This window comes from Gymnogyps californianus, chromosome 1, assembly GCF_018139145.2.
Source record: "Gymnogyps californianus isolate 813 chromosome 1, ASM1813914v2, whole genome shotgun sequence".
In the NCBI taxonomy this organism is placed as follows: Eukaryota; Metazoa; Chordata; class Aves; order Accipitriformes; family Cathartidae; genus Gymnogyps; species Gymnogyps californianus.
The window spans coordinates 149,020,890-149,046,244 of NC_059471.1; the positions used below are offsets into that span (position 1 = coordinate 149,020,890).

At 47.2% G+C, this 25,355-nt stretch overlaps 1 protein-coding gene and 1 pseudogene across 2 annotated transcripts; both read left to right on the forward strand.

The window, feature by feature from the left end:
• Positions 1-7,452, forward strand: LOC127029693 (aldo-keto reductase family 1 member B1-like; annotated as a pseudogene).
• LOC127029690 (aldo-keto reductase family 1 member B1-like) lies at positions 50-25,355 on the forward strand. Of its 2 annotated transcripts, none has more exons than XM_050915447.1 (10): positions 50-66; positions 15,743-15,910; positions 16,441-16,557; positions 17,909-17,986; positions 18,377-18,499; positions 22,070-22,176; positions 22,329-22,410; positions 22,972-23,055; positions 23,869-23,951; positions 24,731-25,355. In XM_050915447.1, the coding sequence occupies exons 2-10, from the start codon at positions 15,773-15,775 to the stop codon at positions 24,771-24,773; spliced, it is 855 nt and encodes a 284-aa protein (XP_050771404.1). In that variant the 5' UTR covers positions 50-66; positions 15,743-15,772; the 3' UTR covers positions 24,774-25,355. The 2 variants fall into 2 exon arrangements, with proteins under 2 accessions (XP_050771404.1, XP_050771403.1); XM_050915446.1 differs by lacking the exon at positions 50-66 and adding an exon at positions 14,814-14,950.

Consider the following 25,355-nt stretch of genomic DNA (forward strand, 5'->3'; position numbering starts at 1 on the left):
ATGGTGACCTGAGTGCAGCTGAACACCGCGGCCAAAATACCCCTCCTGGGGCTGGGCACATGGAAGGTAACGGGGGATCTCGGCGGTGCCCCCGGCCGGGCTGCGGCCTCTCGCTCCCGGAGGGGGCTGGATCCGCACCCAGTCCCGGTGCCATCTCCTGCCGGGCCGCGGGGGGTTCCAGAGCGCTCTGGCCTGGGGAGGGAGTGTGGGCGGGGGCAGCCCGGCCCGGTTCGGGGACCCGTCCCCGCCGCTACCCCGGGCCCGAGCACAGCGCTGCCGGCGCCACCGACATCCCGGCCGGGCCGCCGCCGGGGTTGCCCTCTCGGTCCGATGGTGCCCGCAGGCCGAGCCCCGCGCTGCTTTTGAGCTGTTTTCCCCAGCGTGCTCTCCGTCCTTCTTGCCGTCTGTCCCCGACCCCGCGGGGGAGAGGCGACCCTTGGGCCTCTCCGGTCCGTGAGAGGCGGCTCCTTCCCGCACTCCGCAGGGGAGGGCGACCCCACCTGCTGCAGCCACCTCCCGGGCCCCTCTCCCTGGCGCTCCCCATCCCTCCCCGCAGCGAAGGCTCGTGTGCTGCTGCTTCTGTGCTGAATAACTTAAAGCCAGGGTGAGGTTGTCTTGAATCGCCTGGTAATAAGATACGGCTTTAGAAGACAATCCATGCGTTTCAAGCAAGCTCTGACAAAGAGATTTGCACCATTGGTATGATGACCACAAAATCAGTTATCTGTACGATGCCCGAAAACATACATCACTGGATTTGTATGAACAAGATATGCCAATGTTTCTTTGTGCACAGCTCTTATGTGCCCTTTCAGGGTATAGAAACATATAGAAATGCACATCTCTGAAGGAAGCAGCTGATGTAACCTTCAAATTACAGGTGGGATGTGCCTGGGGAGGAGCTGGGCTAGACCATGGTGCAGTACTCCATGGTGATGTGGATGACCAAGGTGCAGACCACTGCCCTCTCCATCAAACTAAAATTCTCCCAGCTGGGCAGCTGCTGACTGTTTCTCTTCTCAGACACAGTACTGGGAAGCGAGGAGTGCTGGGCGAGAGACACTGCAGAGCTCCCTGGCACAAAACGCTGTTCCCCCTGGTCCAGCTCTGGAGAACTGTCCTGGTGTTGGGGGCTCTGCTCTACCTGGCTGTTGGGCTGAACCTGCATGGGAGTGGGGCTACAGGTAAACGGCTGGAGGCTGGCTTCAAGCCCAGAAGCCTGCATTTGTGAGATGAATACAGCTTTAAGAACACTGCATGGAAGAACTCTTAAAACCCCTTCATGTGTGTTTCTTTAGTTTCTAGATAACTAGGAAATGGCCTGTATGCTTTGATTTGGGATCTTAACCGTCTTTTTCATTCCCTAGCTGGGCAAGTAACAGCTGCAGTGATGGCTGCCACTGATGCTCGGTACTGCCACTTTGATTGTGCCTACGTGTACCAGAATGAGACTGAAGTTGGGGAAGGGATCCAGCAGAAAACAAGGACGGTGTTGTGAAATGAGATGACCTCTTCATTGTCAGTAAGCTCACATGGTCCCAGAAAGTGTGCTGGTTTTTTCCCCGCTTATGCAGGAAATCCTGTATTTGGCTCACCACTGAAATTATTACCAGCAGATATGGGCTAAAGAGCTCTTTTTAAGTTAATAAGTGGCTTTTACATGTCTTGACTAATGGAACAGGATCAGTTCTTCAATTTACAACCCTGTTTGATCACATATGCCACCACAGCACATACTGCCCTTGGTATCACTGCCATCGGCCAGTTCTGCTTGCAGAGCAAGCCCCATCTGAAGAGCAATAGGATGGCCTCATTCCACATCGCCTTCCAAAGGAGACAGGTACTCTCCTCTCAAGAACAGGACAGTAGAGTTCCAAGAGCTTTAACCCAGGAGGTCACGGTGTGCCTTGGCTTTTTGTCTCTAGCTGTGGTGCACGTTTCATGACAAGCCTCTGGTGAAGGGAGCCTGCCAGAAGACTCTTGCTGACCTGAAACTGGATTACCTGGATCTCTACCTCATGCACTGGCCTCTTGGGTTCAAGGTACAGTCACAGCAATGCCCTTGGCTTTGCCTCCTGGGAGACCTCCTCAAAACTGCCAGTAATGCTTGCAGCACTACTGCTGCTCCAGTCCAGAAAGACCATGTGTCTGTTGTGTGTACCAGCACTGCTCCAGTGCTGCTCATTCAGCTTTCCTCCGGCCACGTGAGGCAGGCTCTTGATCTCTGCCCCTGAGACCGCTGCTTGCACAGCATCCTCTGCCGTTCCTCTGCCTCTGGGAGAGGCAGACCTAGCACTAAGATCAGGCCTCCCAGCTGCAAGCTTGAGTTGTGCTGCTTTACTTTTGGCTATGCATTGTCTTCTACAAATCCAAAGTATACTCATCTGCCAATGACTTAGCCTCCTACTTTGTGGGAAGGAGGGCTGTGCTTTGCTGCCTGACAGAAATTCTTTCCTCTGCGTGTTACAGAAACACAGAGCAAAAGAAAATACTTCCGTTTTCCATTTCTGTCTTTAATCACTGAGTCCTTAATACAGTCCAGATTGAGCTGACCTTTGCTGCAGGAGCCTTAGTGTTGTTCCACAGACCTTGGATTTCAAAAGGTGAGACTTTCTGACATCCAAGTTTCATACTTCATGTCCTTCAAAGGAGCTGATGTCTCAGGCTATTTCTAGTCTTAGCTTTTCCTTTCTGCTACAGACAGGTTAAGACCTCCATCCCATCTGTTGCTTTTGAGCTTGTCAACTGTTTGTCATACTTTCAAAGCTGTCATGGTTAGTTTTATATGAACAAAGCCCTTAAGTAAAAGTGTCATGGCATAATACTCTGACATCTGCACAACACACTAGGTTTAGAGCAATACAGACATGTGGGGATCTATCTCTGTTCTTATACATCTGAGATGTTCTGATTTTCCTAGTGCCACCAACTTAAACTGAGGCTCCCCTCACAGGAGACCTGTGTGTGTACCTAGTACCTTGTTCAGCAGATGTGGCTCACCCTAGACCTAACTTAAATGTTCTTGGGACCTAAACAGGTCCTTGTACTCTTTAAAAAACAGTTCTTGTTCTCCCTTAATAGGCATGACAGAGGAGTACAGCAAGCTTGCTTGTTCCGCTTTGTTCCACAAGTGGTGTGACTTGTTTATCTGTATGTGTTTTGGTGAGTCACCATTTTGCTGGGTCCAAGAGATACACCTGTCCCTCCTACTAGGAATGGTTGCTGGCAAAATGCCATAAACCTGCATGAATGATGCAGACAAGTATTAGTATTTTCTGTACTAGAAGTCAAAGCTATCATGGTCATCAGTTGTCTTGGTATTAACTTCCCAACAAAGAGTGTTTCAAGCATTTTTTTTTTTGTCACTGACAGGCAGGAGAGGAGCTGTTTCCCACAGATGACAAAGGCATGTCAATACCCAGCAACACAGATATTCTAGATACATGGGAGGTAAGTTCAGCCACAGCAGGAGAATGATGTTTTCTGTCCTTGGCAGTCTTTTCCAGGCTTTCATTACCTTCAGCAGTCACAAAGTTCTTATGTATTTATTGTATGGTATACAATGTAGCTTTTCAAAACATACATGCTTAGTCAAGCTGATAATCTTCAGTGGAGCTGCAGACCAGATTGCTTGACCGTAACAACCACAGAACTGTCTTCACCACAGTTCTTAAACTGCTCAAATACACTTTGCGCAAATAAAGTTATTTTAGGTTGTGATCTTGCCTACAGCCTGGAGTACAGCCCTCCAGTGCTGGCTTGACATCACATTATTGATTAGCATTATTTTCCATGTGTAAATAACTTAGTGTGAATTTCTGCCATCTCAAGAAATGAGCCTCTGGGCTTGGGTGAAATGGAAGACATGGCACAAATACACCAGTGCGCACTTCTCCAAGAGACAAACTTTGCAACTCCAAACAGTTGTCTTTCCCTTCCCATGAAGGGAAACAAGCCATACCAGGGAGAACATCTTCAGGCCCTGTCTTGTATGTTGGATGCTGACTTTGCTCCACTTTCTATTAGGCCATGGAAGAGCTGGTGGATGCTGGTCTGGTAAAAGCCATTGGAATCTCCAACTTTAACCATGAGCAGACTGAAAGAATCTTGAACAAGCTGGGACTGAAACACAAGCCTGCAAATAACCAGGTAAGCTGCTAAGTGACTGCAGGTGAATAGTTTTCAGGGATTATAAAGATCTGATTACAGTTGAATGAGGAGATGGAAAAAGGGAGAACAAAGTGGAGAACAAAGTAGATAACAGCATGTTAACACCCTATGACTATTTCTGGGTATACATGAGGATGTTGTAGATCTCGTGTATCCTGATAGGGGATGAAGTTGTGGTACACAAATTACACCCATAATTCCTTAAAATATCTTACTTGTTCTGTTATTAGTAATAGTATCGGTCTGTTATTAATAGCAGATAACTGTTCACACAACACATGCATTTCTTCATGCAAGCATGCACATATGCATGCACAATTCACTCAGTCACCCAGTTGGAAATGGGAGGTCAGTTTTAACTGTATATGCAAAAGCAGAGCACGTATTGGCACACCAGTGGCTTCCTAGTATCTGCCCTGAAGACCTTTTTATTTATGTAAAATAAAAATAAAGTGTGTGTATACACACACATACAAAAAATCACCTAGTCTTTGTCTGCACGTAGCAGACGCTGCCCTCTTGTATGCAATAGCTACATAACCTACTGTAGATGCTTATTTCTCCAGGTGGCCTTGTACAGATTCAGACATCTCTTACAGTTCTGAACTCAGTAGTTCTTGCAGGTTCACTAAGAGTACTAGTCTCCAGAGCTTATCAGTCCTAAGGATACTTTAACACTTTCTCTGCATGTAGTTACCAAAAAACAGCAGGCTAAAAGAAAAAAAATGCATCTCTGTCCAAAATGACAGATATCTATAGAACCCCTTCACACACTCACAAGAAAGAGGCTTTTATGACAAGAACAGAGAAGGGAGAACAGAGCAGATGCAACATGTCCTTCTAATCCCACTCCACATTATTGCTGAATATACAAGGCACCAGGGTTTTCAATATTTGCTACACTACTGCTTAGAAATCTGAGAAGCACCTCAGAACATGCCTTCTCAGGGCCAAAGAACTCAAAGATGAGCCTTATGAAATGCTCTTTCCCCAGAGCAAAGACCCAGAGATGCAAGAAGCCTTACTGTAAAAGTAGGTGCTGTACAAAACTAAGGCTGAATAATACCTTGCAAAGACTGGCACATGAGGACAAAAATTGACCTTTAAGTGCATTAGGAGATAATCACCGGAGTGAGTTACAGCAGTTGTATTGCTATCAATCTCTGTACTCTTGTGTGGGCAGACTGAATGTCATCCATACCTTACCCAGGAGAAGCTGATCAAGTACTGTCAATCCAAAGGGATTGCTGTGACAGCATACAGTCTCCTTGGCTCTCCTGACAGACCATGGTAAGGCTGCCTTGCAATTTGTGAGGGAGCTGGCATGGATTATGCTTGAAGCACTGAGACAGTAAGTGCACCATTAATCATTCATCTAAATACAGATTTCTGTTGCTATCTTTGCTCTGTGTAGGGCTAAGCCAGAGGATCCTTCCCTTCTGGATGACCCCAAGATCAAAGAGATTGCAACCAAGCACAACAAAACACCCGCACAGGTGGGTGGGTGCCAGACAGTGGGTATCCCTTCCTGTAACACAGCCATTAAGGACAGCTAATGACAATGTAAAGGACAGGCTGGCTCTTCATTCCCTGTCACCTGTGGTGCTCTTCTGTGGTGTTAAGTAGCAATGCAGGTTTGTTTACTATGTGGCCTGCAATGCATGCTTGCAAGGGCTCTCTGACTATCAACAAGAAACATTTTCTTGACCCATCTTCAGATGCTGTCATGCTTCAGTCTTCCCATCTCAAGTCCTCTTGCAGAGAATGAAACCTTGATATAGGTCCAGGTGGGAAGGAAAAGACTTGATTGTCTCAAAACTAGATGGGAAAGGAGGTCTTCCATGTGAGGCTCCACCACTTCCCTCTCTGCTCTTCAGGAAGTGCTACCTGGGCTGCAGGGACAGGAAAGATTTGAAATGCAGCTCTGCAGAAGTGGGTATAGCTTAGGAAAAACAGCTGTTGGAACAGGCTCTGCTTCCTCCAGAGCAGGAGCCGTCCTCTCTCTGACTCACTTGTCTGTTCTTGCAGGTTCTCCTTCGCTTCCAGATCCAGAGAAATGTGATTGTGATTCCCAAGTCACACCACAGCGCACTGTGGAGAACTTCAAGGTGAGTGATTATGAGTGAGCTGGGTGCTCCCTTCAGGGATGGCATGGCTTCTCCCTGCAGAGCAAGCAGTGATCCTTTCTCACCCTTCCCAAGTCCTCCTCAGGCAAGAGGACTGGGCTTTTTCTCTCTGTTTACCTACACTCTACTGAGGGCTAAACTTCAGGTTACAGCTGGAGAGCAGGAGTGAGTAAAGTTTTTTGGAAACAGTATGCTGATAATCTTAGCAGTCACTTTACATGTTGTCTCCTATTCTGCAGATTGCAGATGAATTGTGCAGTAGCACACCACAAAAGGCTTATGTAGAGCAAGCACTGTTAAGAAAATAGTCCTGGTGTCCATAAGCCATGTCGCTGCTCTTGATTCAGTGGTCCTTGACTGAAACTAGTCATCAGGATTTCAAAAGACTTAGCTGGATTAAGTGAAATATGAAAGTCTTGCAGATGTTCCTTTGGAATAGGACAGAAAGATGCATCCTTCACAAGTGGTGGATGCAACACTATGTGCTTGCCAAGTGGCTTGCAACAGCTGGCATGTGTAATTGCAACTTTGGATATTCTGGGTTTTTTTTATTCCCTCTGCCAATGAATTCCTGGAAATAGAGAGATGCCTTTCCCTCCTTCATGAAGCAGTCATTCCTTCTAACCAGCTCCCCTCCCTTGTAGACTTGTCCTTTAATTGTGTGATTTTTTTTTTTTTTTTCTTACAATCTCCGATTTGTTCAGAGAGGTGACCTCCAGCTGTTTCTCTTGTTAGGTGTTTGACTTTGAATTGACTAAAGAGGAGATGGCAACTATTTTCAGCTTTAACAGAAACTGGAAAGCCTATACAATGAGCACGTAAGTGGTAGCATTCAGTATTTGGTTTTTCCAAGCCCTTAAATTACAAATACTATATACACAGAGGTTTTACATCTAAACATTGCCTAGAATGCCGAGAGCCTGAATGACAAAGTGACTCGGATGTTCCCAGTGTACAAACAGCACACACTATCCAGGAAAACAAATATGGAACAAATCTATTCTACAATTATATAGTTCAGATCCTGCCTTGGTGGCTCCTCTAAGCACCCATTAGAGCTTGATAGATTAAAAAAAAAATTATGGCTGAAATTCAGTCTTTTATTCCTTTCAGGTGCAAAACTCACAAGGAGTACCATTTCAACGCAGAATACTGAAGATGGTCATATCCTGCCCTCCTGAAGAGCTTGGTCTGATATTCTTCCTATCAATTTATCCAGCTTTCTTATTGCATCTCTCCTCCTGCAGCCAACAAAGTCACAGGATATGTGTTCAGTGATTATTTTTTGTTGTTGTTCTTTCTTTTTTGCAAGAAGGATACAGTAAAATTGTTCTAAAGAATAAAAGGTGGGCTGTAATAATTCTCTGCCAAAATGTGGAATTAAGGAGAAAACAGGAAGAGACTTTGAACTACACATTCACATTTATACTCTATCTTGCATCAACACAACAGGCTAAGGAGGATTGTCAGCAGTTGTGAGTGCTTGAGAAAAATCTGAGAAATGTGAGCTAAAGACTAACTTCCTTAGGATGAGTGAGACAATCAGGAGTTTTACCACTCCAGAACTGAGAAAGGGTTTTTAACTACTTATCCCTTTCTTTAAAAAAAAAAAAAACCAAAACATGTTCAGAAAACATACAGGTGCATACTTGGCAGTATTTTTACACAGGCTTTCTCCTATGTGTCAGAATACAACAGCATGGTGGGTTTTGGATACAACACAATTTCAACATGTGCTTCAGATTATTGCTAGCTGTGAAATTCTGTCCTTATGTGGAAAATTGTTAACAAGCAAAAAAACCCCCCAAAACTCAGAACTTGCACCTGCCATTTCATTCAAGTGCCCATATTTGAGGAAAACTAATCTTCAAATGCAACAATGAAATAAAAGATTCCTGCCAGATCAAAAAGATCTTTTGCTTTGAAAGTGTAAGTGTTTATGCTCCTGCTTAGACCTTATAGTTAGAAGTGAGACATAATGCTGGACCCTGAATACCATTTGACTTCAGGAACTGAGTTTGTTCTTTACTAGCCCCATTATTTTTGAGTTTGATATTCTGCTTGTTGCAGATAAAACTTAATTTTTTTCAGATTAAAACTTCCAAAAGAAGGTAATATACAACCCCCGGGACCAGGAACAAAATGTGGCAGAGGGATGCAGTACAAGTATTTCTAGTGCTTTTGTATAGAACTAATAGATGTTAGCCTATTGCAGCCAAACAAAAGAAATGAGAATTTACTTGCTGTTCTGTTTTTAAGATGTGCTTTGTATTTCAGACACACTTGCACAGCTGTCCTTGGCCTTTGCTCCTAAGTCATAGGCAGCTGCTGAAGTCTCTCTGCTGGGGAATCATCTCCTCTAACTTTAGGTACCCACCTCAGGGCCAACTTCTAAGCTCCAGTCACAGCCAAAGGAGATTTGGGCTGAACAAGACAGCAGCCTTCAGCGCGATCCATTACACCCATGGTGGGAGCTGCCCTTGGTTCAGACCCAACTTGCTCTTTTTAGGCTCTCTAGACCTCACGCACCCTCTCTTCTGTGAACAAAGGTGAAGTACACACAGGTCGGCTGCAGTCACCTGCACGTCGGGGACGCGGATCCTCCCTGGGACAACAAAGCCACTCGGCACTTTCCCCCGCGGGCACCAGAGGGCAGCCAGCCCTCGGAGGAGACCCGCGTTGCCCCCTCCCCGCCGGCCACCAGCCCCCGAGCTCCGGCCACAGCCCCCAGCGGTGCTGGGGGGCGTTTCAGACACCACCCAACCTGGGCGTCTTCCCCTCGGCAGGGGAGGCTTAGCCCCTAGGTGCTGTTCCGAAACTGCTGGCCTCCCCACCGGCCCTGCCAGCCTCGGGGGCCAATTCCCCTGGCAGCACCGAATGCTCTGAGCCCAGGGCACCCAGCCCAGGACAGGTGCTCAGGGATGATGGCCCATCCGGCTCCAACCATCTCCTCTGGCAGCCCCCTTCGACACAGCCACCCCCTCCCACCACTGCCCTGGCCCCACAGAGCCAGGGCTGCAGCTGGGGGCTCTGAGCCCTCCCACAGCACTCCAGTATCAGGGGCTTGCTCACCCCCATGGGGGAGCAGCAGGGCCTGAGCCCACCAACCCCTTTGGCCTCTCCACCTCTGGCAGATCCCAGCCCCAGAGGGCACAGTGCAGAGACACAAGTCCCAGTGACAACAGAGCCGGGCACCCGAGCTCCCCACACCCCCCTGCACGCACAGACACCTGCTCTGGAGCATATCTGGCACAGGAAACATGCAGTGTAGATCTCAAGGAATTAATCCCGAAACCTCCTTTTCACCTGACACTCAAACTTAAGCCATCAAAACAATCCAGGTTCCTTTAACAAGACCAGGTGAGATGAGGTATTTGCTTTTGTGGCTGTGTCACCTTTCTGTTTCCTCCTACTAGGCAGGTGACTGCATGCATAATCATAAAGTTGCACATTGGGTTTCATGGGAAAATAGTAAAACCTTTGCTCAAGAAAAGAGGCACCTTAGGACCTTGTTTCCAAAATGTCCATTTTCAATTCAGGAACGTGTAATCCAAGAACGTTTGTTTTGCAGCTTCCTGAAGGAAGCAACCCATAAAACCCTCAGCAATCCCCAGGCTGAGCTGAGACAGCTCTGCTGAGACTAAATACGCATTTTTATTGAACCATAAAGGTACAATGTTTGCTACGGTGCAGGGAGAGCCAAAGGTTCAGACCACTGTCTTTTCAGTGGTATACCTTCTCCAGCATGGGTCACCCAGTGGCCACAGTGCCTTCAGGGGTTTCCTTGCTCCAGCATGGCTCATCCACCAGCTGCAGTCCCCTCAGAAGTAAGCCCTTTCAGCATGGACCTCCTTCAAAGAGTGCACCTATGTTTTCAACAGTGTGTCTGAGCCATGGGCTTAAATTTTGGCATGAGATAGGGTGTTTACATCAGCTTCAGAGGTAGCTGGAATTGGTTCTGGCTGGCACTGAGCAGTTCATAGTCTCCACACAGGTCACTACTGCCATCCCCTGATACCCCCTGCAATTTATGTCCTTTACATTCCACCCATCACCTCTTTGAAAGATATATTAAGAATTGTTTCACCCTTATATAAACTCTGCCTTTAACATCATCACAATCTTAATGTATATTCATTATAAACTCCATCCCTTGTCCCTGCAGACCAGACTAGTGTAGTTAACATCTCACCAGTGTGAACGTAACACACATGACAAACCCACCCCTTCCCCAGCAGACAAAATTATCAGGATCAACACTGCAGCAATCTTAACATATACTTTCCAACCCCTTCTAAAATTTTTTCCAAGGTCAACCATACTACTGGACTCCCAGCATTATCCTTGGCCATGCCACTCATCTCCTGCCTGTCTTCTGGCATGCTCCCTCCCGTACAATACACATAAGTCACTCCTTGACGTCCCACCAGCTTATCAGGCGATACCAGAGGGGCGGTAGTAACTGTGCTCAGACCTTGGAGCTTTCAGGCCACAGCATCAGTGATCACCACTTTTTCAGGGTGCCTTCCTCCTTGCCTGTAAACACAATCCAGCAGTCCAAGCAACTGCAGTCGATTACCCCCTTCCTCCCAGTCCCTCTTGTGGGAGTGTCTCATCTGTGGGATCAGCAGGATCAGGCCATTGCTCCACACAGCCCTTCTCTAGCAGATCCTAAAGCCTTCCTCCCTTGTGCAGGGCAGTGCTTGCAAGTAGCATAGAGCCCACACTCCCCAGAACTCTGCTTTTCCAAGACAAAAGCTGTACCCCATTTGCTCCAGCTTCCCAGCACCACCACAGCCACTGCAGGGACACCAGTTGCTGCAAGTGTTCAGCACTTCTGTAATTACATTCTGAGCAAAGGACTGCCAAGAAAGTGCTGACACTCTGGGGAGCAGCACTCCCATTTCCACAGGTCTACTTAACCTTGCAACTCAGGCTGCCTGAAAGGGCTTTTTTACTTTGCCATCAGTCCTCAGTTTCCCCCCAGAGGTGCCAGGGTCCCGCTCTGAGGCAATCACTTTAAGACTACTCGCTGCTCCTGCAACTGCAGCCTGGCCTACCTGGCATGCAGCTTTCCATCCGGCCAATTCAGCACTATTACTCACTTCTGACCAAGGGCCTTCCCTTCGCCCTGAGCACTTGTTAATGCACATTACTCCAACAAAGATCATCAGCGCGACTCCCCCACTCTGCTAAGCAGCCCTGGTCTCTCTGAAGCCCCATTTGCAGCACATGGCAAGCCCCAGCACACAGCCGCATCACAGCAGCACATCCCTCTCCCCACGTTTCACAGCGAACCCCTCTGCAGCTCCCCGGTCAGTGCTTTTGGATCCTACATGTGGAGAAAGCACGACACCAGGGCACTGGGACACTGGCTTGGAGGAAGCACCTGTCTATTTCTTCCCAATCACCTTCCTACCCAGCAATGGTCTCCCCAGGTCCCTCCTTTCTCCAGCTGCACTCACCCCTAGACACACACTGGCTGCGCCACTTCCACCACCACATACTCCCAGGACCAGGATCATGGCTCCTTCTAGAGTCCTCATTACTCCAGTTCTGGGCCATGACAGGGCTGGGCGTCACACGCATTCTCCAACAGCTACTGTCCCAGGCAAAACAGTCTCATCTCAGGGCAATCTAAGCTGATTTATCACCAATTAACCCAAACTTCATTTCACTGATTCAGGTACTGAGGGGGGGGGGAAAGAACACGGAAGAACAAAACAGGAAATGCCTTTCTCCCCCTTCCGCAGCCTCTAAGCCAAACGCCAATCCCCTCCCTGTCCTCGTCTCCGCTTCCCCCATTTTCACCACAAATTACACCCAGTCCATCCCAATCCCTCCCCTGAGGCGAGGGTGGCTCAGAGGGTGCGGCTGGGTGCCTGACGCTTCCCTTTACCACTCAGTCCTGCTTACTGTGTCTTAGTGTTCCCGGGTGGGCAGGCTGCTGTCCCCAGGGCTGCCGCTGCCCGGCAGGGGTGGCCCAGACCGCAGGCCCCTCAGCAGCCAGCCCCTTCGGGGTGAGGTGCTGCCCTCCTTCACCCCTGGCAGGGGGACTGGGGGGGCCACGCGGCTCTCCCCATCTGCCAGAGCTCCGTCAGCCCTGGCGGCAGCACTGGTTTCAGAGCTGGCTGGAACCGGTTCTGACCGGCCTGGGGCAGTTCGCGGTTTCCTCCTGCCCAGGTCTGCCCTGCCAGGCTCAACCTGCCCTTCCCACCCGGTAACTGCTGCGGGCGGCGGGAGCGCTTCCTCAGCGCTTGGCTGTGCCCGGGGCATGGTTTTTAAGCAGATGGGATTAATGGACAAATGCTAGTGCGAAGACAAAAAGCCTCATCAACTCTGAGAAGATGGGAGGTCCACCAAGATATGCTCCTGGCTTGATTTGAGCTCAGAGCGAAAAAGAGGCCAGGGTCTTGTAGAAGACAGGTTCAGCCAAGACCCTCAGATCTGCCTCCCGGCACCCGGAGGTTGAACTGGAGCACCCCACCGAGGAAGATAAACCTTCCCTTTTAAAGGCTCCAAGCAAGGCAGAAATTCCCGCTGCCCTCCCTAGGGATTCAAGCTTGAAACCCGCATGCGCTCACCTCAAAACACTGGTTTAACCTATGCCTGTATCTGTCAGTAGCCCTAAAGCTGCAGACCCTTGCAGCTCTCCCCCTTAGGAGTAGAGATGATCGCACCTTGTGACTCCGTCACCTCCTTACTTTGCCTTTGTGCTTTTTCGGCAGGCCACAGGGTCTCTGCCAGTAAAGACTGCCTCCACAAGGACATACCCACTTCCATGATTTTGGGCCCTGTTCTTCTCAGATACCAAACACCGCTGGTCTCCAAAGTCACAAGTTGTGGTGAAATTACAGTTATTAAATGCAAAGTCATCACAACAAACCAAAAAACTCATGATACCATGCATCCTGTTTCAGTGCAAAACCTCACACGTGGATGAAGAAAAAAAAGAGGAAAACCTTCCTCGCCCGCACAGTTCCTCATTGCCAGCACTCACTGTAAAGAAACAGCTGGCCATGTTATCAAGGACACAGCGCGCAGGATTTACCAGGCTGGCTGTCACCCGGTGACACACGCAGTACTTCTTCTTCCCCCAAGGCCCTGCTGCCATGTGATGGCCCCGCCGGGCCTTCGGGAGAGGTAAACAGCGGAAAGCTGACTTGCCTTACAGCTGTGAGGGGAAAGCCTCCCACTCACGAGAGCGAACAGTAAAAACAAAATACAGAACTTCTGCCTGAAGCCTCTTGTGACAAGATGGAGACATCCCTCTGACATGAAACTGCCAGGGAAAACCGAACCCAAACGGTAAGAGATAAGCACCGAGTTATATAACGGTTTCGTGATCCGAGTGAAAACACATCGCATCCTGCCGGGGACGGCTGATGGCGCTGACACAAAACAGGAGGAACATTAAAGAGGAAAACCAATTACCTTGCCCGCCGTTAGTTAAATGGAGCAAAAAATACCAGGCTGCAGAGAGCAGGGGCCTCTGCCGCGGGAGAGGCACCCAGAGCAAACGCTCACACCTGAAGAAACTCTCCACGTGTGAGTAAGCAGCAAAGCCTCCCAGGCAAGTCTGGTTTTTTCCACTGCACTGTGACCTCTTCAGCAGAACAGCGCACGCTTGTCTGCAAAAATTTCAAAGCCAGTTTCTGATGTGAGATTACTGGCCACCTACCATGTATGATTACAATCGTGCATGTTATTCTGAAATGCCCTCAGCACCTCCCTAAAAACAGAGGGACAATTTGATGATTATATCACTCTTTAAAAAGTCACTGTTCCTCTTCTGTGACTTTCAAAACACTTTAAAAAAACCTCTCCGAACATTCAAAATAAAGTTCTTTTTTTAAACTCATTTTATCCTAAATTACTCCTAAGCCACAGCTCACTTTCCCTTGAAGTGGAAGCTGCATTTGTCCGATCTGGAGCCGGGAACAGGTTCTCCCCACTCTCACAAGCCAGCCACGCCGAGGTTTCTCTAGCAGTCTCACTGTATCAGCACGCAGGGTCACAAGGCTCGGACAAGGGAGACCAGCCCAGGCCACCATCCCCGTCGTGGGGACGTGCTGCTCCAGCAAAGAGCTCAGCCCTTCCTCGGCCTGAGGCACACAACCCGCAAACAGCTCTTAAGGCGCAGGGAGACACCTCTGCCTCATGTTCCCTCTGTCGTCCCCATCCCGGGCACGGCTGAGATGTGACATCGAGGGACCGAGGTGCTGCGGGAGGGCTACCAGCCGGGTGCGGAGGCACGGCCGAGCACCGGACGCTGAACGCCTTTCACGTCAAGTTAGCGCAGCCCCGGCTTAAGCACCGTCTGACACAACCCGGGTCGCTGCGTGACGCTCACCCCGGCGCCGGGGCTCGCAGACGCGGCCTCCTTCCGCCCTCAACCGCCGCCTCGGACCCCCGCCGTGGGCTACACAGGGCCCGGGCCCCGGCCCCGGTACAGCGCCGACACTACCCCGCCATCTCCCCCCCTCTCCTCCGCGCCGCGCCGGGGCGGGGCGGGGCGGGCCCGGCCGCTATTAAAGGCGCTGGGTCGGCAGCTGCCGCGGTGGTGCTGCTGGGTGGTGTGTGGGGCCATGGCGACCTACGTGCAGCTGAACACCGGGGCCAAGATGCCCATCCTGGGGCTGGGCACATGGAAGGTAACGGGGCTTGCGGCCGTGCCCCCCCCTCCGCTCCTCGCTGGCGTCGGGAGGGCGGCTACGGCCGGCTGTGCCCAGCCCGGGCCCGGCCTTGGCCCTGCCCGTTACCGCCCGTGCGGGACGGGCGCTCTTTCCCCGGCCCCGCGCTGGGGAGAGAGGGAGCGCGGCCGGGGGCGGCCTGGGCCCTGCGGGCGCAGCCGTGGCCGCCGGCGTCGGAGCTCGGCTCGGCTCGGGGCCCATCCCCACCGCCCCCCCGGGCGCAGCGCTGCCGGCGCCGCCGACACCCCGGCCGGGGTTCCCCTCTCGGTACGGTGGTGCTGCTGGGGCGCTTGGCACCGAGGGTCCCTCGCAGCAGCCTGAGCTCCTGCACAGCTGCAGGGCTCTGCCCAGGGACGTGGGTTGCCGAGGCCTGGGCTGAGCCCCCCTGGCTGGCAGCTGCTGAGGGCTTCTCCTCTTAGAAGTGGTATGGGAAAGTGAGGAGGCCTTGGCCCGGCTCCGGAGAGCTGTCCTGGTGATGGGGCCTCAGCTCTGCAAAGCTGTTGGGCTGAGCCCTGCCTGGGAGTGGAGAGACAGCTGGAGGCTGGCTTTAAGCTCAGGAGCCTGCATTCAAAGATGTACACAGACTCAAGAATGCTGCAGAGAACACTGAGGGTCTTTTTGATGCTGTTGGTGTTTTTTGCTTTATTTTAATTGGGGATAGCTTTGGGTGGGGTGGCTTTCTTAATTTTATCTTGCTAGGAAAAAGGTCTTCAATATATATTGATTAGAGGTTCTTGGATATTATTTTTTCAGTCCCCACCAGGGAAAGTAACAGCTGCAGTGATGGCTGCCATTGATGCTGGGTACCGTCACTTTGATTGTGCCTATGTGTACCAAAATGAAAATGAAGTTGGGGATGGGATACAGCAAAAAATCAAGGAAGGTGTTGTGAAACGAGAGGACCTCTTCATTGTCAGTAAGGTATGGATCTAGTGGTATAGGATCCCAGGAGAGACCTGTTTTTTCATAGTAACCCCGCAGTTCTTTACTTTCCTACTCTGTGGTTCAGCATGGGACAATTCAGAACATCACTTAGGCCACCCCTGAGACAGCCTTCCTACTTTGCCTCATCCTGTATGGAGAATTATGCATGGTATATACCACTGATACAGGTGATGCTTTCACCTTCTCCTGGCATGAAGTTACGATGTCCTCTTTCATGCAGCAGCTGACCTTCTAGTAGGTGGGTTTTAAATGAAGTCTTAATTAATGAAACCAGACTACTTCTGCTGTCTGCCATGACACCATTCAGTCATGTGTGCTGCCACTGCACATGTTGCCCTCAGTATCACAGGCCAGTCCTGCTCACAGAGCAAGCCCTGTTTGAAGATCAGTAGGATGACATAGTTCCATGTCACCGTCCAAAGGGGACGGGCACTCTCCTGAACAGGACAGAGTTCCAAGAGTTTTAACCTAGGAAGTCACGGTGTGCCTTGGCTTTTTGTCTCTAGCTGTGGTGCACGTTTCATGACAAGCCTCTGGTGAAGGGAGCCTGCCAGAAGACTCTTGCTGCCCTGAAACTGGATTACCTGGATCTCTACCTCATCCACTGGCCTCTTGGGTTCAAGGTACAGTAACGGCAATGCCTTTGGCTTTGTCTGTTGCGACTGGCAGTTTTGAAGAGCGATATGGCTTTACAGCCCAGTAATTGCTCCAACCAACACAGATCATCGTGTGTCTGTTGTATACCAGCACTGCTCTGGCACTCAGCTTTACTTTGGCCATGTGAGCCAGGCTGTTGATCCCTACCTCCGAGATTCCTGCTTGCACAGCATCCTCTGCCCTTTTGATCATGGAAGAGGTAGACCTTGAACTAGGGGTGGGTTTCCCTGCTGCAATCATAAGTTATATTGCTCTCCTTTTGATTATTGCCTATGTGTTGTCTTCTACAAATCCAAAGTATGCTCAGCTGAGAATGATGTGGTTCCCTCTTTGTGGGAAGGAGGGCTGTGCTTTCTGCCTGACAGAAATTCTTTCCTCTGCATGTTACAGAATCACAGAACAAGAGAAAGTTTCTGTCTTCCATTTCTGTCTTTAATCACTGAGTCCTTAATACAGTACAGATTGAACTGACCTTTGCTGTAGGAGCCTTAGTGTTCCACAGACCTTGGATTTCAAAAGGTGAAACTTTTTAGTTCCTAACTCTTTTACTGACTGCATACAAAGGAACTGATGTCTCAGTTTGAATAGTTCTAAGCTTAGTCTTTCTGTTAGAGCCTGATCAAAATCGTCTTTCTAGTTGTTGCTTCTGAGATCAACTGTTTTTCATAGCGTATGTATTTTTTTAAATTAGTTTCACATGGACAGAACTATCAGAGTGAAAATGTGTTGTGGCGTAATAATGTATCAGTAGAAAAAAAACTAGTTTTGCATGAAGTTGATACCTGGCATGTAGTCCTAACTGGGACACAGGCTGTTTTAAACATTCCCTATGCCAGCAGCTTAAACAATGAGTCTCCCCATGAAAGACCTGTCAGCAGATCTGGTCCAATATAGACTGAACATGTTCCAGGTCCTAAGTGGGACCTTATTACATATTTTAATAAAACACTTCATTATGTCCACATAAGAACTGTGTCTTTTTGTAATATAGAAAGTAAACTTGTAAACTGGCTATAATTCTACAAGTGGAGAGTTGTATTTCACCATATGTATTTTGATGAGCCAGAGGACATTGTGTCCAGCAGAAGTACCTGTCCTTATTGGGATAGCTGTGGGCAAAAATGCCATAATCCCATGTGAAAGCAAAAGAAAAGGCTGAAAAATGTAGATAATGAGTATTAGTATTATTTAATACATATGTAGATAATAAATATTAGTATGTCCTGCAGTAGGAATTTGTAGTGTCATGGTCTTCAGCTGGTGTTAACCTAAATTCGTACCAAAGAGTGTTTCAAGGATTTTCTTTGTCGCTGACAGGCAGGAGAGGAGCTGTTTCCCACAGATGACAAAGGCATGTCTATACCCAGCAACACAGATATTCTAGATACATGGGAGGTAAGTTCAGCCACAGCAGGAGAATCATGTCTTCTGTTCTCAGCAGTCTCTTCCATGTTTTCATTACCTTCAGCAGTAAATTGTCTCATGTATGTAGAACTACTTGGAAGGACTCACTGGTACAATAGTGGGTTGTTTGGTATCATTATTTTTCCAATTCTAACTTGCTGTGAATTTCCACAATCTCAAAGAATGAGTCTTTGAGCTTTAGTGAAATGGAAGACATGGCACAAATATACTAGTGCTGTTTTTTTTCCTCAAGCTTGAACTCTGAAAATCTAAAAGCTCATTTTGTGCTTCTCATGAAGGAAACAAGCCGTACCAGGAAGAACGTGTTCTTCAGGCTCTGTCATGTATACTAGATGCTGACTTTGTGCTTCTTTCTGTTAGGCCATGGAAGAGCTGGTGGATGCTGGTCTGGTAAAAGCCATTGGAATCTCCAACTTTAACCATGAGCAGATTGAAAGAATCTTGAACAAACCAGGACTGAAGTACAAGCCTGCAAATAACCAGGTAAGCTGCAAAGTGACAGCAGGCAAATGTTTGGGTGGTGGTGGTTTTTGGTTTTGTTTGGTTTCTTTTTTTAAAGAATTACTAAGATCTTATTATGAAACAAGGTTATAGAAAGAGAGAATGGAGTAGACACAGCATGTTCTCTCAGTCCCACCCTTTAACTACTTCTGAATGCACAAGGTGCTGGTTTTTTATGGACTTTCTGCCCTACTGCTTGGAAATCTGGCAAGGAGCAGCTCCAGAATCCCTTGGGTTTTTTTAGGGGGGCAACTCAGATGAGCTTTAAAAACTTCCTTGAAGTAGAGTAAAACTTAGTGTGTATATATATGAGGACCTAACAGAGAACTGAATGACCTTTTTGCAACTGTTCTGTGGAGAGGCCACTTCCTGTCGTTGATGACTGAGGGAGTTGAACAGGAACATGCTTTATGGACTCCTTACAGACTTAATGAGGGTTAGGAGGAAGGAGGAAATGGACCTGCAAGGTAGGCCATGGAGTAGAAGTGTCCAGGTACATAGACAGCATTTGAATAAAAATCTTGGGGAAATTCAGATGGCAGGAGACCTTGGGAGATAATCTGCTGTAATTCACAGCTCAGAGCAGCATCAGCTGTGAGATCAGATCAGGTTGCCCAGGGCTTTGTCCATCTTGAAAACCTGCAAGGATGATGGAGACTGCACAGCCTCTCTAGGCAGGGTGCTCCACTGCCTGACCCCTTGCCTTGGGTGTATGGGGGAGGGAGGGAGTCATCTTATATCCAGTCTCAACCTCTCTTGTTTCAACTTATGTTGTCTCTTGTCCTCCCACCATGCACCACTGAAGAGCTTGGCTTGTCTTTGGATGACCTTCTTTTAGGTATTGAAAAGCTGCTACTAGGAGACCTGAAGCCTTCCCTTCTCCAAGCTGAACAAGCCTAGCTCCCTCAGCCTTTCCCAGTACAGCAGGTTCTCCAGCCCCTAGCCATCTTGGTGGTCCTCTGCTGAATTCCTGACAGTCTGTCAATCTTTCTTCTACTGAGGGGGCTGGGAAGGGGGAAAACTGGACACAGTATTATAAAGGTGGTCTGACAAATGCTGAGTAGAGGCAGATGATCACTTCCCACAATTTAATGGCTGCGTTCCTTCTGCCAGGGCTCACTACTGGCTCATGTTCAGCTCAGCCTACTGTGGCCCCCAGGTCATTTCTAGCATAGTTGCTTTGCAGGTAGTCAGGCTCCAGCCTGTGTTATTGTCAGGGGCTTTTCCTTCCCAGGTGCAGGGCTTTGTGTGCAGCCTTGTTGAATTTCATAAGGTTTTTGTTGGCCTGTTCTTCCTGCCTGAGTGGGTCCCTCTGAAGTGGTAGCCCTGCCCTTGAGTGTATTGACTGGTCCTCCTCCAGTTTGGCATCACCTGCAAACTTGACAAGATTATAGCCTGGCACAAGTTGTTGAAGAGGATGGGTCCCAGGATAGTCCCCTGTGGGGGTCTATCTAGACTTGTCTTTGATTGCTGTGGCATTTGAAGGACTGCAGTCTCAGTTATTGATACCCAATTACAAGAACTGGTTAATTTATTGTGGTAGCTTGAGCATATGTACTGAAAAAGGATTTTAACACTTCTTTTCAGAAAGCTAATAGGATTGTTTCTGGAATTCTATTCAACGTAAAACTGAAACATTCTGACAAGTGCAAAATTCATAATTCTCTACTGTGTATTTTCATTATCAGTCCCAATGTACTTTTATGATACTTAGTAAAAGTCTTATGGCATTTTTCAACATCTGCCACACCTCATTGCCAGTATCACTGTAGTTGATAATTACCCTTGTCTCTTGCATAGAGGTCACTGACCTTATATCTCTCACACTTGCAGATGTTCTCAAGCTCTCTGATTACTATAATCAAGTTAAGCTCAGAGCAATGGGTCTTTGGTCCCTGTCCTTCAAAATGTACTGCTTCTGAAGAAATGCTTGCAAGCCTGAAAGCTGGTCTGTTAATGACACTTCCCAGTTGGCCTAATAGTGATAGTGAGTCCTGCAGACACTTTCTCTGTGCAGATGTTTCATGTGTAATCCAGTAATCCCCTGTATTTGGTGTCATTCCCATTCTTAATTTGAATACAGTCAGTATGCACATTGGTTTCATTTGTGGTGAGAAATTAATTTGGCAAGGTAGTAATTACATTACAATGATACTGGTACTTAGTTCAGTAAGGAAATCTGACTCTGAAGTACTTGATTATTATAACACAGTGTGGATTGCAGTAGCTTAAGATACTTGTTTAAATGTACATCATAGGCTTTTCATCCTGTTCCAAACATAAGGCTAGATAATGTAGCTCAGAAGTTTTTCAACTTGAGTGTCAGTGGACAGGCAAGGATGACTTTGCCTTGCTTATATTGCGTAAATTCTACCTATTGAATAGTTGAGAAAATAACCAGATGCTCTGTTACTCTTGAGTAGCTGTGTTTCTGGAGCTGCTGAAGCAAAATAAATATGTATAATCTGTCTCAAAAACTGAGTTACGTGTCCTGTTGTCTAATATTCCAGCATGCCCCAGAAAGGAAACAGCCATGCAGGCTTCTGATAACAGCAAGCACTAGAACTGCAAATAAAGCACTCGAGGCTGTAAACTGATGCCATGTTTTGCACTCTCTTGCTCCACCTGCCAGTAGCACAAGTGTCCGGGGACTTCCCTCCGAATGCAGCAGCAGGCTGCAGAAGGCTCGAATGACAGTGTAGTCAAAAAGGTTCTGGATGTTGCCTGCTGAAAGAAAAGTAGTGCTCCCTGGTGTGGAACTATGCTGAAAGTCCCTCTCTGCAAAGTGTCAAATATTCATGTTCATTTACTGTCTCCTGACGCATGAATAATTCCTGTTCCATACTGCATATCTGTGCATTAGCTTGCCAGAATATAGATCTACTGTTAAGGAGTCTGTATTCTGTTATGTAGCTATTCTTATGGAAATTCATGGTAAGTACACATGCATTTATAAAAAGTCTATAATGGACAGTAAGCTGAAGGTCTAAAATCTGTAGCAGTTAGCCATTCTCACTCTTTGTAAACTGGAGGTATTCAGCGTGAATATTGGCACAAAGCAAAGAAAAATGAATGAAACAGTACTGGTATTGAAGTTAGTATGGTAGTTGTGTTTAAAAAAAAAAAAAAAAAAACAACAAAAACCAAACAAAAAAAACCCATTACAGCATATTTAATTAGGGATGAAAAGAGAACTTTGTACTTACTGGTCTGCTACCCTATTGTTATGACTTTACAGTTCTCTTATGTGTGCATTTTACTGAACTGTGCCATTTAAGCAGTTACGTAGCTGGTCATCCCATATGTTGGAGGTTATATGGATCAGCAGAGTTTTAAGGAGTGGTGTTACAGTCCTTGGACCCTTCACTGAAAGGAGAATTACTACAAATAGTAGTAAGGGGGTGGGGGCATACAGAAAACAAAGGCTGCATAACATCGCACAGAGACTGTAAGTTAGAACAAAAATCATCCTTTGATTTGATTAAAAACTAATCCCTGGAACATGTTAAAGCAGTTAAATTGCTGTCAATCTCTGTACTCCTACATTGGCAGGTCGAATGTCATCCATACCTTACCCAGGAGAAGCTGATCAAGTACTGTCAATCCAAAGGGATTGCTGTGACAGCATACAGTCCGCTTGGCTCTCCTGACAGACCATGGTAAGATTGCTTTGCACTTTGCAAGGCAGCTGGCATGGATTATGCTTGAAACTTTGAGACTACAAGTGCACCATTTGTATTTATCCAGATAGAGATCTCTGCTAGGTTGGATCTATGGAGGTTTCTTTACACTGATCTTTTCCTCTGTGTAGGGCTAAGCCAGAGGATCCTTCCCTTCTGGATGACCCCAAGATCAAAGAGATTGCAACCAAGCACAACAAAACACCCGCACAGGTGGGTGGGTGCCAGACAGTGGGTATCCCTTCCTGTAACACAGCCATTAAGGACAGCTAATGACAATGTAAAGGACAGGCTGGCTCTTCATTCCCTATCACCTGTGGTGCTCTTCTGTGGTGTTAAGTAGCAATGCAGGTTTGTTTACTATGTGGCCTGCAATGCATGCTTGCAAGGGCTCTCTGACTATCAACAAGAAACATTTTCTTGACCCATCTTCAGATGCTGTCATGCTTCAGTCTTCCCATCTCAAGTCCTCTTGCAGAGAAGTGAACCCTTGCTTAGCCTACTAAAAGTCTAGGTGGGAAGGGAAGGAACTGAGTATCACTAAACTGGATGGGAAAGGAGACAGGAGGCCTTGTGTGTGGGGCTCCACCACTTCTCTATTTGCACTTCAGAAAGTGCCACTTAGAATTCAGGTATGATTTGAAATGCAGCTCTGCAGAAATGGATTAATTCTGCTGAATTGTACAGTTTATAGTAAACAACTATTGGAACAGGCTCTGCTTGCCATAGAACAAAAGTCATCCTCTCTCTGACTTAGTGATATGCCTCTTGCAGGTTCTCATTCGGTTCCATATCCAGAGAAACGTGATTGTGATTCCCAAGTCTGTCACACCACAGCGCATTGTGGAGAACTTCAAGGTGAGCCATTAGTGACCTGGGTGCATGGCATGTTCAGGGATGGCATGGCTTCCCCCTGCTGAGCAAGCAGCGTTCCTTTCTCACCCTCCCTAAGTCCTCCTCGGGCAAGAGGACTGGGCTTTTTCTCTCTGTATGTTTACCTGCGGTCTACTGAGGACTAAACTTAACGTTACAGTTGGAGAGCAGGAGTGGACAAAGCTTTTGGAAACTCTGTGCTGATAATCTTAACAGTCACGTTATGTGATGCTTCCTGTTGTGTGTCATGTGGATGAATCATCTGACAGAGCTTGCTTGGGGCCCAAGTGCAGTAGCACACCACAAAAGGCTTATGTAGAGCAAGCACTGTTAAGAAAATAGTCCTGGTATCCATAAACCATGTTGCTGCTCTTGATTCAGTGGTCCTTGACTGAAACCAACATTAGGATTTTGGAAGACACTTAGTTGTATTAGGTGGAATATGAAAGTCTTGTAGATGTTGCTTTGGAATAGGACAGAAAGACACATCCTTCACAGATGGCGGCATTCTGCAACACTGAGTGCTCTCCAGACTTCTTAAAACAACTGGCACATGTAACTGCAACTTGAGATTTTTTTTAATTCCTCCCTCTTTCCTGCTCACCTCCCTCCCCAGCTCCAGCTAGTGGAGCCTTGGGAATCCAGAGAGCAATCTTTTTCCTTTCCCTCCTTCATGAAACAGTTATTTCTTCTAACAAGCACCCCTACACTGTGGACTTGTTCGTTAATTTTGTGATTTTTTTGCTTACAATCTCTGATTTGTTCAGAGAGGTGATTCCCAGCTGTTTCTCTTTTTAGGTATTTGACTTTGAATTGACTAAAGAGGAGATGGCAACTATTCTCAGCTTTAATAGAAACTGGAGAGTCTGTGCAATGAGCACGTAAGTGGCAGTGGTTTTTTTCAAGCTGTTAAGTTATCAGTATGTCATAGTTCAGTATATGAAGTTATAGATACTGGGCTTGGTTGAAATTCAGGATATGCAAACTCAATTTCCAAAGGGGTCATCCTCAAAATAACTTTTCAGAGTAAGATTTTAAATGTTCGTGTTATGAACCAAATCATGATGAGCATAAAGCAAACTTCATGTTCATTTTCAGTTCAGTCTCCAAGCAACTTTTTGTAGCTGGAATTGCAACAGGAGGCTTCTTATTCTTATTTTTTATTTTCTCCATATTGGAGAAATGAGCATGACGCAGGCTCAAATTCTGGATTAACTTTACTTGTGGTATTTTGTCTTTCTGCCATGACCCTTAGATATACTATAAAAACTGACTGTATGTTCTTCAGGAGTGGTTACGACAGTGGGTGAACATGCAAAAAGTAACATGAGGATTTGCAACTTTGAAGCCTAAAGCCAGATATGAAATCTTTGTTGGAAGGCTGAAAAAAAGGTCTTCCTGCCAGTAAATAGTGAAACCTTGAATTAGTTGTCTACAAAGCACCTAGGTCACATTGCCTGAAATGCTCAGAGCCCAAACAACAGAAGGCACTCAACAATCTTTCTGTTTACAAATGCAGTGCCTCACCAAGGAAAACAGAAACAAACTGACTCTGCTTTTATGCAGTTCAGCTCCTCCCTTGGCGGCTCTTTGCAGTGATTACAGCTGCATATAGTATCTTTCAGACATGATACAATCTTTCCTCTTTGATTTCCCTCAGGTGCAAAACTCACAAGGACTACCCTTTCGATGCAGAATACTGAAGATGGTTTCCTGCCTGTCTCCAGACTTCTCAGCTATGCTTCTGCTGTTGTCTATGAGTTGACTACGTAGCTTTCTCACTGCGTCAGACCCCCTCCTTTTTTCTTTCTTTTTCCCCCACAAAGATGCAGTGTATGTACTTGATGCCTTTGTGTTACTATCTTTTTTGGAAGAAGGAAATGCTAAAATGGTTCTGAAGAGCACACTGTGTGGACTAGTAGATTGTCTTTGCCAAACTGCATGTCTGGAACTGGTAAGCAGAAAATATTGAGAAAGTTTGAACAAGCAGTTACTTTTATTTTGGAATACTGTGAATTGGAGCTAGTGACTGTTGTTGTCTGGAAGGACCAGGGTATTGGCAGATTTTACATAATTAATGAGGTCTGGTTTTTTTCTGATTACTTCTGGGTTTGGTTTTGTTTCTTTTTGTAACACCATGCTTTTTTCTCTAATTGGAAGTACAAGTTGATTTCAAAGTACACCAGTTTCTACATGGGTAGCTCTTTGAAAAGTGTGTCGGTCCTGGTTTCTTGGTGATATAAAAACTGTTTTTGCTTATAATAAAATACAGTTTCATTACTGTG